This window comes from Camelus dromedarius, chromosome 4, assembly GCF_036321535.1.
Source record: "Camelus dromedarius isolate mCamDro1 chromosome 4, mCamDro1.pat, whole genome shotgun sequence".
Lineage (NCBI taxonomy): Eukaryota > Metazoa > Chordata > Mammalia > Artiodactyla > Camelidae > Camelus > Camelus dromedarius.
In genome coordinates this window covers 49,540,364-49,553,776 of record NC_087439.1, presented here as the reverse complement: position 1 = coordinate 49,553,776, position 13,413 = coordinate 49,540,364, and the positions used below count along the sequence as shown (strand labels likewise).

The window sequence follows — 13,413 nt, the reverse complement described above, 5'->3', positions numbered from 1 at the left end:
CTGGCTCAGGTCAGCGAATGCTACAGCTACAGCCTCTTCCTTGGATAGAAAGCCAAGTGGTGCTTTCTCCTCTGGCTGAACCAGTGCCAACATTTCCCTGGTCCTTGATGCAGCAGGCAAATAGCCCACCAATGCCTGAAGGGATGATCCAGGCCTAAAACTAGGATTCCATTTTCTTACCTGTGCAATAAAAGCCACTCTGGAAATTAAAAAGTACTTCTTTAAAAATATACAGGCATCTAGAAAAAGAAAAGAATTCTTCAGTGTCTACCTGATAAAGGTGTCTTCCCTTTTTCGGGGAGAAGAATTAGTTTACTTGAATTTCTCCTCTTCTCTCCCGCCCCTCTTCCCCCTCCTCTTCCCTCGTAAAATGGCAGCTGCAGGAGCAGCCTCAAATGGAAAATGGATATCTTGTTAATAACAGATCCCAAACCCCAGCATCAGGGCTGGCTAAGTGGAATAAGCTGTGGTGTAACCGGGACTCTGGGTTGTTCCCCACTGGGCCTACAACTCCAGTCCTTTGCGAAATTCAAAGATTTCCCAGTATCTTATCAAGATTATTTAGAGCAAGATGAAACAAGGATAGCCCTTCCAGCCCCCTCTGGAATGAAAGAAAGCCCCCCTTGTATTTATTGATTTATTTTTGCAGGAAGGGTGTATGTAACCCCACCCACCCCCTTTTTTTTAATCAGATAGAAGCTTTACCAGGATGTTGCTTTCATGTAGCCCATGCGATTGTTTCTGACTCAGGAAAAGGGTTACTGGCGGCGCTCAAAGGCACTAGCTCTAGAAAAAGATTCATTTCTTTTATTAAGGAGCTAGCTATGTTTTGGAGCTGTTGTTTACACTCGGATTTTTCTGCGTTTGCTCTCAGGGCCTGTTTCAAATAGGTGAGGCCAACCTGGCGAACAGCAGAGGACGTACCAATCGACATCTGAGATGTGCACAGCAAGTTGGCTCACAATGGGCGTGCAAATAGAGCAAAGAGAATACAAATAAATATGGCACCTCTTTAAAAAAGCAGAATCACAACGGCGGCCACAGCATAGAGACCTAGCAATTTCAGGCTATACCAAGCGCGGTTCAAAACAAAAGCAAGTTCAGAAACGAGAGGCATTCCACAAGGCAACTTGCCAGGGTAAAAAGTATATGAGTGAAAATGTTGGAATTTGTTTTTCAAGTATTCATTCACTCTAGATGATTAAATTGCCATAATTTGTATAAACTATAGAAAAATTATTAAATGTCATCTTCGACATTGTCCTGAAACTTCTGTCACTGGCCCAACATCTTCCCCAAGTTTAAAAAAGCTGCAGAGCCAAGACTACACATTACACTCTTCAGCTAACATGTGCTTTTCGAATATTTGGCCCAGACTTTTTCCCAGAGATATTACATGTACAAAATGCTCAAACTTTTAGGAGTAAACAAAAGGCACCCGAACCATTCATCATAAAAGCAGAAAGGAAAACCATAAATAATAAATTTTAATCAAATAATATAAAGTAAATATTCTGCAGGCATAATTTTTAAAAAATTAATAGACTTCTTTTAATTTACTCACCATAAAGAAGATTTAAAATGTTCAAGTGCACTTGTTTGATTAATAAAGCATTTTATATTCAATTATTTAGTGCTAATCATTAGGAAGTTTATGTTGTTGAGGCAAATCACCAGTTCAGACATTAAAAACTACCATTATAAAAATATAACTACAAGGTCAGTATCAAATTACTCTTATATAGGACAGCTCAAGGGCTGTTCCCATGCGACACTAGAAACTTTATTTTTTTAACACCCAAATCCCTCTCAAAGCGCAGAAACCTCAAGAGCAGTGACACGAAGGTAGCTTGAAATACAGGTAAAGTCCTTTCCAACAAAGAAAATAGGCGGTGTCCACCAGCATATGCTGATCATTAGTTTTAACAGTCTGCGGTAAAATTTTAAAGGTAGAAGTTAATTTGTCGGGCCTTCAGCTTGGTCTTCCTCCAGCTCTTGGACTTCCTTTTTGGTTTCCCCATCCTTCGCCTCCTGTCGGGAGACCGGGAATTTGTCCTTGTTGTTCTCTTTTTTCCATTTCATTCTCCTATTCTGGAACCAAATTTTTACCTGTCTCTCGGTGAGGGCTAAGGCATGGGAAACTTCGATTCTTCTCTTCCTGGTTAGATAAGGGTTAAAAAGGAATTCCTTTTCCAGCTCTAGGGTTTGGAAGCGACTGTAGGTTTGTCTTCCTCTCCGTCTACCAGGAGCTGCTGATTAAAACAGAAAAAAAAAAAAAGAGGAAAATAAACGTTTAAAAATGTAATGGTGCATCTGCAGGTTGCTGGATGTTTCTGGAACGGGTCTGAGTGAAATATACACAACTCTGCTTAAGTCTGATATATATATATACATAGGATGTGCAGGGAAGAGGGGCTGAGAGAACGTCTTCGCAATTATTCTGTCCCTGTCACCTTTACATGGTTTCTACTTTAATGGGGGAAAAAAAGAGTCTGCATTACTTTATGAATAAGAGCCACTGTAAGCTACACAAGGAAAAGGAGAGGGAGAGGAAAAGGCATTTTAAAGCTAGAACGTGAGATGAAAACAGATTTCTCCCCCTCGCCCCGCTTAAAAAAAAAAAATTGCATCCCAACCTTGTGGTCTCATCCAGGGAAACATTTGAGAAGGAGACGAGCTCTGATTTAAGTGGTCTGGGTCCTCGCCAATATTACCACTGGACGATTTACAGTCAGGATATTGTACCAGCTCGGCCTCTTGCTGGGTCGTAAAAATCGGCTGTCTCTGTAAGTTATCGTATCCGTAAAACTTCGCGGGCTCCCCGTGACAGGCAATCCCGCCGCAGGGGGGAGGCGGCGGCGGAGGAGGGGGGGCGGCCTGGTAGGCTGCGGCCGGGCTGCCCCCTCCAGGGTGGAAGTAGTCCTGGCCAGGGCCCGGGCCGCCCCCACCACCGCAACCCGGCCCTACGGGCGGCGGCGACGGGTGCGGGTGCGCGTGCGCCTGCGGGGGCGCGTGCGGGAAGCCGGCGGCGCTGTTGCCATAGAGCTGCAAGGCGGCGGCGGCGGCGGCGTGGCGGCCGCCGACCTCGGGCGCAAAGTGACAGTCGTAGTAAGTGGAATTGATGGCCTCGCCCGCCGCAGCCGCCGCCGCCGCGGCCGCCGCCTTGTACTTGGAGTACAGCGGGTTCACGAAGTACGAGCTCATCGGGGCGGCGGCGGCGGCGGCCGGGGGCCGAGGTAGGGCGGCCTCGGGCGGGCGGGCGGCGCGGAGCAGGCAGGGAGCGCGCCACAGCGCGACCGCACTGCCGCGGGGGCCTCTGGGGCGGCTGCTCGAGCCGCTAGGGGCGGCCGGGCTACGTTGCTGCTACCGCCCGCCCGCCCGCGCGTCGCCTCTGAGGCCCGGCAGACGCGGGCGCTCGGCTACTGGGCGCTCATGCCCCGTCCTCGCGCTCGCTACCTCGACCTCGCGCCGCCTCCCTCACAGGTCGCGGGGCCTCACCCAGCCCCCGCGTTCCACCACCCACCCGGCCTCTCCCGGTGCGCGCCGGCTCGGCCGCAATAAAATCACCGACGCCCCTGGTGACCTGCCCCGCTGCCTCCACTGTTTCCTCTCAGGCACCAGGCGGCCCTGAGCGCACCGGGACAAGAAAAAAAGTGCGCCCGGCCCACGGGGACACTCTTTAGCTTCGGTTTACAAACCCCTGCTCTGGAGGGAAAAGGAAAAAAACACCCTCTGCCCGCCGCCACCTCTCACCTCGCCCCCCCGTAGCCCCCTCCCACCGCTCTCGCCGCCGCTGCCGAGGCTGCCGCCCCGGTGCGCCCCGGCGAGGCATTTTCGCACCACGCCACTGCGCGTAGAGGGAGCGAGATGGGCGCGAGATAACCGCGCGGAGGGATCTGCGCGGAGGCGACTTCACTGCTCCCGACGGGACGCCTCACGCTGGCTGGGAGATGCCTCCGCCGGCCTTAAAGGGGGCCCATAAAGCCGCACTGCCAAGGGCTCGCCGTGCTCCCGGGGCCAAGAGAATGCGGGCCGCGGCCGGCGGGGCGGGGGCGCGGCAGAAACTTACACTTGGGGGGAGTCAGGGAGGCCACTCCCAGGAGGCTGTGAAGCAAATGACTGGGTCCCTGGAGCAGCCCTTTAGAGGTTGGCCGTGGCTTTTGCGCTTCTGGACACGCGGGTGCAGCCCAGGGGACGTGGGCAAGCAGTGTAGACGGTCCAAACAGAATATTTGACTTAGGTCTTATCCAAGTGGTTTGATTAAAGGCCACAAGGGTGACCCCAATACTTTGCATTATCAAAGCGAATCTAAGCCCTTCTTTTCCAGCTGAGCGGGCCTTGTGGAAATGAGATGTACATTTACCCTTGACGCATTGCACGCCTGCCTGAGGCTCCCAGGTTAATTGATATTTAATGGAAATCATGCCCATGAATATAGTTTCCATCATTTCACCCTTGATAGACGTCAGCACCAGGCGCAGGGGGGAGGCTGAAGAATGTAGGGGGAGGCATTAGCATTGCAGAGGGAGTACACAGAAAAGCGGACAAAAATGTTCCAAGGCGGGAAGGAGGACTCACGCTGGGGTGGGTGGTATTTCCTATGGCAGGACGCTCGGCTCCCGAGTCTCAGCTCCAGCGCGGAGCGGACCAGGGCAGGCGGTGGCCCCGGGCAGAGAATGGGGGGGCCGATGCTGGCGAGTCCCCCCATCGAGCCTCCGGGCCGAAGTTCGGATAGCGCCGGTTCCAAGCAGCTGCAGGCGGCGCCTTTCTTCTAAGGATTCTAGTTCATCCAACTAACCTGTGAAGTTACTGCCAAGAGCGGGCGCCAGGGTCAGCTTAAAAAATTACTAATTTTTCCAAAAGAAAAGAAAGAGAAAGTTCACCGAGCTTATAGAGCGATGAGGGAAAGAAACGTCCCGAGTCATGTGGGCATGAGTGTGAATGGGCAAAATATTCCTGATTTTAGAAGTTCGCTCTGAAGCTGCTTGGCGTTACACCACCATTCGCCTTCTCTTTCCATCCCCCCCCCCCCGTCTGTTTTAATGTCCAGTAACTGTAATAGATCTCTGTTGATTCGTTTTCTCTTGCCTATTCTGACTTTTTCTTCAGCTCTTTGACCCTTTTCCTTGGGATAATCCGTTGTGAGGCAGCCAGGCCCACCGGCCTTAGGGACCGACCTCGGAAACACTCCCAACAAGAACGCTCCTGCTAAAGCTAAAACACGCCTCTCCCGCTTTTCACGCCAAATGCAAATGCCTAAAACCCCCAGACAGCCCCCCAAAGGCGCAGCAGGCGAGTGAGTTCATCTACCTCTCGCTCCTTGTGGGTTGGCCCAGCCTGTGAGTGAGATCTGAGGTCAGTCTGGGTAGACTGAATATCATATTTTGCCAATAAAGAAAAACAAGGTCGAGATGGAAAGGCAAAATAATGTTTAAGACTCATTTGGTTCTACAGGGAATAGCTGGAAATGGTTAAGGTAAAAGGATTGCTCATGAATCTCCAGATGAAAAGGGCATGCTTTATTTAATTTTTAAGTTAGTAGGGAGTGCAAGGAGGCTTTCGTTGGGTGGGTGGTGAAGGATAAAGATTTTTTGTTGTTGTTTTCTGCCAGTTACTGTCAGGTAAAATTTCCTTTAAATCCAAAGACAAATGAACTGATTTCTGACAGTTAACAATTTGTACTACAATCTTGCAAATACGCAATTAAAAGAGTATTATTTTCAATAAAGCCTTGTAACTAACTTTGTAATTGTGCCTTTATTTCACTGTTTGGCGTATGCCTGTTTAAACTCTCGATCATGAGATTTGGAATGGAATGGGGAAAAAGAACGAACCCAGATCTCAATAATACAAGGCATCTTCTAGAACTGTGTGATTCTTGAGGGGGCGAAAAAGAAAGACAAACACTACAAAATTCAGTTCTACACATTCAGGCCTAATTAAGAAAACATTACAATGCAACATTTCCTCTTGGGACAAAACAATTTTTTTTTCTTCAAGCAGTCTGTTTATAATTTGAATGGGAAAAGAGTGCGATTAACTTCGTAAACAAAGATGTATGCTTTTACACGTTTCTGTTTTGACAGAATGCATTAACTTACCATAACGTTTTATAGTTTCATCTGTGCCATAGTCCAAATTTTCTGAAATCCTGACTAAGCCAAATTTTTATACATAACAAACAAGCTTCTGGAGAATTTAATAGTGCACACTGCTGCTTTTTGGTTAAATTTATCCTAATTTGGAATTTAAAATAAGATTGTAAATATCTTTAATCAAAACCTTCTTCCGCTGAAACGCCAGCTTTACGATCACAAAATGGAGCAACGGCGCTCTCTAGTGGCCAAATGCCACCTGTAGTCGACCGAGCTTAACTTCTTTTTCGACTAAAACCAATTCCAATCTTGTTCTTTACTTTGACTGGGTTTGGATCGCTGACACTAATAATGGTTCATCCCTTTGATTGTCGACAAGTCAAGTGCAGCCAACAGGGGCTCCTGAATGCCAAAGATATTTGTGCTCCCAAGAGCTTCCAGTAGTGTTTTTTTCAAAAGCTTTTAGCCCTTCTTTTGCCAGACACAGTAGGTCCCCATTCTGTAATCGCCTACAATTATAGCATGGGTTAGATTTAACAAAATCACAACTTTCTAAATATTAACTGCAACAGGCCTTTTTTTTTTCCCAAAGGGGATAGGCACTTCGAAAACTGAGAAATTATAGAAGTTAATTTTTTCTTTTAATGTAGTTACACTTTGCATTAAATAGTGAATATTTGCTATTTTAACCTTGTAATTTTAATGCTTCAGGCCCAATTCACTGGGCAAGGTGGGGGTGGATAGAAGGCAAATTAAAAGCTTTTTGTTGTATTTCTGAATGGCTGTTTGGAAAGACCCCATTGGGCTGTGTTCATTGGATCCTCTATGCACAATAAATGAGACATTAAATTTATATTAAAAGTCAGAGTGAAATGAATTGACTAAGCATTTCACCTGAAAAAAAATTTAAAGCCAAGACTTTAATCAGTTTGTTTCCTGAGAGGTTAATCTTTTTTCCCATTTTCAAAAAAGCTTTCCCCCAATTCAGCTATAACAAGTATTTTTCCATAAGAAAATTGATTTAATTTCCAATATTTTTGCTACGAAGCTTGGAGTGTAGTGCCAGATATTTTTGTGAATAGTCATTCAAATAACTTCATCTTTTTCTGCCGACCATGTGGCTGGGAAACCTAGGCCTAAATAAATGACCCAAGATCACTAACTTTCCAACCCCCTAAAGAGCAGGCTGCTTTTTTTCTTTTTTAAAGAAGAGCTAGACGGCGGCCATAGTCAAATATTATTGAGAGCCAACCACCGTTGGCTACTTTTAATACCCAGCGCATTTTAAAAATTAGAAATAGATCATCTTCCTCCTACTCCATCTCCCATTTTTATTTCCTAGGTGCTCACACCTCATCCGGGGCTCCCAGGCCCCTGCCTTCTTAGTCCAACGCAGTCTTGTTTATATTTTATTGTCCAGATTTTAAGACCCAGTTTTGTCTGCATTTTTCCTTTCCTCCCACAAACACAAACATCAAAATGAGATGGTTTCAAAGCGAAGCGCCGAGCCTGTCGTAAACTCATTACCTCCAGACGTCTCGCCAGTTCGATGGCTTTATGACACCTTGGCTCTTCCTGTTTTCAAAGAGCCCTAGGTATCGGGTTGGCCGCAGGGGCGGGGGTACGCAGCACCTTCTGCCGGATCTGGGCCTTGGGTTTCCTTCCCAGCCCCCCTCTGCTTTTCCTTCAAGTCCCCTCTTTCATCCCGGCCCCCCAAAATTCTGCCATCGCCCCGGCCTTCCGCCCAGCCCAGGCCGTCAGGCGCCACAGCCTCTCTGGCCTGAGAAGGCTGTGCTGGGCCCGAACCCTCACTTACAATGACCTTCATTTTAGCCTCTGAATGCGGCCCTCAGAGGGCCAAGCTGGGGGCTAAACACACAGAAACTGGGTGGGGGGAGGGGCCGTGGGTGGGGATAGCTGTGGAGGAGAGCCTTGACCATTTTGATCTGCTAAGGTCACTTCGGGGCTCCTGTGCGGAGGGGTGGAAGCTCATAGCCTAACCGGCTCAGCCTTCCCAGAGTCAACCAGCCCCTTGGAATTGAAGGAGTTGCCCCAGAATGCAGAGTTGGCCTTTCCCTGGTTTGGAGGAGGGGGGTGATGGCAGGACTTCATGAACAGAAGTGGGGTGTGGTATGCCCAAGTGCCAGTGGGGGTGGGGGGGGCCTGGCTTCTGGAGACCGTGGGCTCTACTGGCACTGCTGCGAGGCTGACACTGGGCCCAGGGCACAGTTTGCCGAGACACTGGAAGCAGGCTAGGTACAGAGGGGGGCCACCAAAGTACCCCCAGGGGCTGTTCTCTAGGCTTGGTCTGCCCACACAAAGGAAGACTCCCAGGCACATCAGAGAGACCTCTCAGGTGGAAGGGCGAAGGATTTTAGCAGTGTCTCCCTCCCAGGGAAGAGGGAGAAGTCCCACGAGGGTGATATTTTGCAGAGAGAGAGAGAGTAAGCAAGCACACAGTGTTCAGGGCCAGCGTCTGGACTCCGTTTGATCAGGTCAGCATTTATTGGTAGGAAGCGGTAACATTTACAACTGGTCCTCAGGCAGGAACCCGGAGGGCCTACACCCGCAGTAGCCCACGCGAGCCAACACCTCCCCTGAGAATGCGGCTCCGCCAGTGCACTGAGAAGAAACCCCCGACCCACTGGCGGCCCTGGGCTCTTCTCTCGGTCTCATTCCACGTCTTAGTGGAGGGCCCGTGGGCTCCCTGAGGAAAGGGGGCTTTCATAACCGGTGGACAACACGACCGGGTCTTGGCCTGGGCGGGCCTCCTCGCTGTCGTCGCTCTGCCTTCGCTCTCAGAAGTGGGGTGCGCTTGGCCCCTGCTTGAGCAGCGCTGGGGGCTAAACTACAGCACTTTTCAGAAACATAGGGGACATGTACACAGGAGAGGGCTCCTCAAGCCGGCGTGCACTCACAAAATATGGCATTTCCTAAGGAACCAATAGGACAGGAAACATGGGGAGCGGGATAGGGCAAAACCCCAAAGCCACTTGGTTTCTCCAACACATAAGCGAGCAAATACAGAGTCCCCAAAAATACCTCACAGAGACCAACCACACAGTCACTTCTACCTAAAAAAAGGGGCAGGGGGAGAAATGTCCGAATCGCTGCAGAATTTCTGGAAATCAAGCACCCACAAAGAAAAAACCCCACTGCCTTTGCAAAGCAGAGCGGTTCCGTCGGCGCCGCGCCGGGTCAGTCTCCTTTAGGGCATTTCTCCTTGCTCATCTTTTTCATTTTCATTCTACGATTCTGGAACCAGATTTTGACCTGTCTCTCTGTGAGGTTCAGAATCCTTGCCACTTCATAGCGCCGGTCCCGGGTGAGGTACATGTTGAAGAGGAATTCTTTCTCCAGCTCAAGCGTCTGGTATTTGGTGTAGGGACAGCGCTTTTTCCGGGTGGAGCGAGCGTGGATCCAGTTTGCTGCGGGGTTGTCTATGAAGAGGGGGGGTTTGGAGAAGGGGAGCGAGGGGCGGAGGGGAGACAGGAAGAGAAGACAGGGTGGTGGGGGGAGAGGTCGTTAAATTAATTTCACCAAGGATGGCCGCTTTTCACAACTTGGGGAATTATCATAAAAAGCCTTAATGCCCGCTCTCTGTTTACCGTACAAACCGCGCGCCCAGAGTAGGTGGTTATGGGAAGCTTTTTTATGGATGCGTGTTGCTCGCCTAGGCTAGGGTAGGCGTCTAGACGTTTTTATAGGTTAGTAAAACTATCAGTTTTGCACATTCGAGCCTTACAGGTTTCAGCAATAAATCAGGGGGCAATTTCTTTTGCACTTACTTGGGTCAAGTTGCTGCTGCGGCGGCGGCTGCGGATGCTGCTTCTCCTCCTCCTTCAGCGGGCAGCCCGGGCTCGGGTGGTCGCTGCAAGCCGAGGGCTCCGACGAGCCGCCTGCCCCGGCCCCGGCCCCGATCCCTGCACCGGGCCCGGTTGCCCCAGCCGCCGCTGCTGCCTTGTCCCGTAGGAACGAGTTGCACGAGAACTCGGGGCCGCCACTCCCCTGGGACTCCCGGGCCGCGGAGCACTCAGTCCGTTTGGAGGAGGAAGACGAGGAAGTGGAAGAGGAGGTGGAGGTGGAGGCGGCCGCGGCGGCGGGGGTCGGGGCCGCTCCGGTTTCAGGCTTAATTCCGTAGTGGCGCCCGTTGGATGGGCCGCTGGGGCCAGGGCTGGGACCGGGGCCCGGGCCACCGCCACCTCCACCACCGCTACCGCCGCCACCCGCGCCGCCCGGGAAGCTGGGCAGCGGCTCCATCCAGGAGCGCATATAGCGGCCGGGCTCGGAGGAGGCGGCAGCCAGGGGCGGCGGGGGCACGTACGGGTGGTAGAGGCCGCTCATCGCCGCCGCCGCCGGGGGCTGGGCAGGCACCGCGGACCACGAGGCGGAGAACACGGCCGATTTGGGGGCAAAACTACACGAGGCAAACTCGGCGGCGGCGGCGGCCGGGCTGTCGGCCACACCTGCGGGCCTGCCCTGCGCGCCCGGCCCCGGCGGTCCGAAGCGCGCGGCGAACACCTCGTCACCCTCATGGCCTATGAGCGAGTCCACGTAGTAGTTGCTGAGGGTGCCACTGGAGGACATTTTGAGGCGCCGTGCGCTCCCACCCAAGGTTACACTGCCCGCCTCGGCGCCGCTCCCCGCCGGCGCCGGAGCCGCCGACTAGTTCGCAGGCTGCAGCCTCCACCATTGGTCGCACGGCCCACGTGATCATATTTACCAATACCGGGAGTAAATCAGTCCGCTAAACTGGGGGCTGCTGTGATTTAAAAAAAAAAAAATCATCATCAACATAAACGCCGCAATTAGAGGCCGCGGGTCCCGGCCTGTGCGTCAGGCTCGGCCCGGCCTGGCTCGGCCAGCCCGGCTGCAGCTGGGACCACACGCCAGACCGCGGCCGGAGGAGGCGCTGGGGACTATTTGTTCGCCTCTTGCCGCCTTCGGTCTTGCAGTCCGGACCTGGCTCTACCTCCCCAGTGCCTGGGCTCCGAGCTACTCGCCGCGTGTCCTGGGCGCACCGAGCGCTTGGCTAGAGCCCAGAGCAGCCGAAGGCAGCGCAGAGCCGGTGCGGCCCGAGGCAGGCTGGCTTTCCGAGGCGGCCCCCTGGCGCCCGAGGGGAGTTCTTCTCCCTGTGCCTCTCTCCCGGCCCGAACCCACCCCTCCCTACGCATACCCACACACACGCTCTCCCACAGCTTGTCGTGTTGTTTAAAACAGGTGGAAGACCTCTGTAATGATATTATGCCTTTCAATAAAAATTTTATGAGGTGTATTTGATTATAGATTAATGTGTCCCTAATAAAACGGACGGATGGAGCAGCTCGGAGGGCCCCCTCCCCCTACCACACTCACACACGCCCGGGCAGCCACACACACCCTCGACGTGAGGCTGAGCGCACGCCGAGGCCCGAAGGGTAAGCTGGGGAGGCTTGGCCGGCGGGCTGGGCGCTGCAGCGGCCACCGCCTGGGCTGTCTGCCCTCGGAAGGGTCCGTAGGCTGGCAGTCGATACAAGGTGGCCAGGTTGACTTGTCTTCTCCAGGACTTCTGGAAAGGCCCTGGAAGAGAACACGCCACAGAGCAGAACCCAAATGCTAGCGCAGGCCTGTTCCCGCCCGCTGGCTCCACGGTGCCTAAAGATGCCAGCGGGAAGAGCATCTCCCTGGGCAAGGCCTCTCCCCGTGGTTCCCACTTAGAGACCTCCAAGTGGATTCCAGAGATGTCTTAAAAATGGCCTGGTCCTTGGTCCCCTCTCTTACGATTTATTTTTCTTTTCTTTCTTTCTTTTTTCTTTCTTTCTTTCTTTTCTTTCTTTCTTTCTTTCTTCCTTCCTTCCTTTCTTCCTTTTGTTCTTTCTTTTCTTTCTTTCGTTCTTTCTTTCTCTAGCCTCCAGAGGTAAGGCTGGGCAGCCTTGAATCTGAGGGAAATGCCCATTGTCACTCCCAAATCCATGGTACAAAGCCTCGGAAGCCAGGCTGGGAGCCAAGACAAAAGCAGCGGGGGCGCCGGCTCCGGAGGATATATTCCTCGCTCTACAAGTTGCCCAGTGCACCCTTGGAGGGCTCCCAGACCACCTCTAGCCCCGGAAAGGAAAGGGGGAAATGGCTGCTTATGGCCTGATTGATTGCCTTTGCCAATGGCTTTCTGATTTTATTCCAGAGGAGCTGCCTTTGCCTGCAGCACGGGTTTTTCCTCGGAGACATGGCCCCCTGTCAACAACTAATGTACTCCCCACATCGCAGGGGGTAAACTGAGAAGATAAAATTGTTCTCCTTCTCCTGCCCAACCAATGAAGGTCTGGGCAAATCTATTCCAGTGTTCCCAAAGTGGCATTGTTGCAGAGCCGTGTCTCTCCCACCCCAGGCAATGGCTCCCCTAAGGGGTTCTGTTTTGAAACTGGGGAATGGTCTTGATTTTGGGGAGGAAGTTTAAAACTGAATAAGTATTGAGTTTTCCAAAGACTCTATGGATGAGGGTTCTAAGGTTTACATCCCCTAAAGAAATTGTTTTTAGGGAGAAAAATATGAAAAGGACACGTTTTGTGAAGCTGCTTGAATCTACTGGAGACCCTCTGAAACTACGTATGACCTTAAGTAACGAATTCTATTAGCTCATTCCCCCAAGTCTTCTCCTCTTTTCTCCCTGGCAAGACTAGATAAATCTGTGCTTTCTCGGGCTAAGGAGCCTGCTATACACACACACACACAGTGGTGAAAGCTGGCTGGAGTTTTCCGAGCCTTGGTAGCAGCTAGAACATTGGACTTCATGGGAAGTCATGTTCATCTGCAAATTCTCTTTCAGTCACCCTCTGAACATTTTCTTTCCCAGATACAATGGCTCCAACCAGCATTTTGTAATTAAATAGGGTTAACCGGGAATATCTTTTCTTCCTTTAAAAAAAATTTCATGTGGGCCACTAAAAGGTAATGACTGAGCATAAAATCCTTCCACAAGGAAACCATGGTAAAGAGGAATGGGAAAACTCACCCATCCTAAGCTTCACTGTGGCCTGGACGTCTTGCACTTGGAATGGAGGTTGGGGGTGAGGGAAAGGAGTGTGGAACTGGCTCTGAAGCAATGCTAAGCTACACCTTGTCCTTTGCTCCTGCATTGGAGGCCCCGGCGGCTTCCAGATGGGCAAGACTGGTTTTAACCCAGCTCCTGAAGACCGCGCGACAGTCAGAAATCTCAAGACCCCACTGAAAGCATTAAAAAAAAATACCACAACCAAAACCAAGGAGAGGAATCATATAACTGGGGAGCTGTGAGGAAAAAGCAGTTTGGCTTACTTACCAGGCTCAGGCTAGAGGGAAGCTT

General features: G+C 51.4%; 2 protein-coding genes across 3 annotated transcripts; both read right to left on the bottom strand.

The window, feature by feature from the left end:
* Window positions 1-792: 792 nt before the first annotated feature.
* Window positions 793-3,219, bottom strand: HOXD8 (homeobox D8). 2 transcript variants are annotated; one of them, XM_010991132.3, is made up of 2 exons: window positions 2,637-3,219; window positions 793-2,252 (listed from the first exon to the last, which is right to left on the bottom strand). In XM_010991132.3, exons 1-2 carry the CDS (start codon window positions 3,202-3,204, stop codon window positions 1,957-1,959), a joined length of 864 nt encoding a protein of 287 aa, XP_010989434.3. In that variant the 5' UTR covers window positions 3,205-3,219; the 3' UTR covers window positions 793-1,956. The 2 variants fall into 2 exon arrangements, with proteins under 2 accessions (XP_010989434.3, XP_064340996.1); XM_064484926.1 differs by having other exon boundaries at window positions 793-2,249.
* A 5,358-nt stretch (window positions 3,220-8,577) lies between these two features.
* HOXD9 (homeobox D9) lies at window positions 8,578-13,271 on the bottom strand. Its single transcript, XM_010991120.3, has 3 exons — window positions 11,475-13,271; window positions 9,884-10,857; window positions 8,578-9,535 (listed from the first exon to the last, which is right to left on the bottom strand). The coding sequence occupies exons 2-3, from the start codon at window positions 10,680-10,682 to the stop codon at window positions 9,294-9,296; spliced, it is 1,041 nt and encodes a 346-aa protein (XP_010989422.2). The 5' UTR covers window positions 10,683-10,857; window positions 11,475-13,271; the 3' UTR covers window positions 8,578-9,293.
* Between the last annotated feature and the right edge of the window lie 142 nt (window positions 13,272-13,413).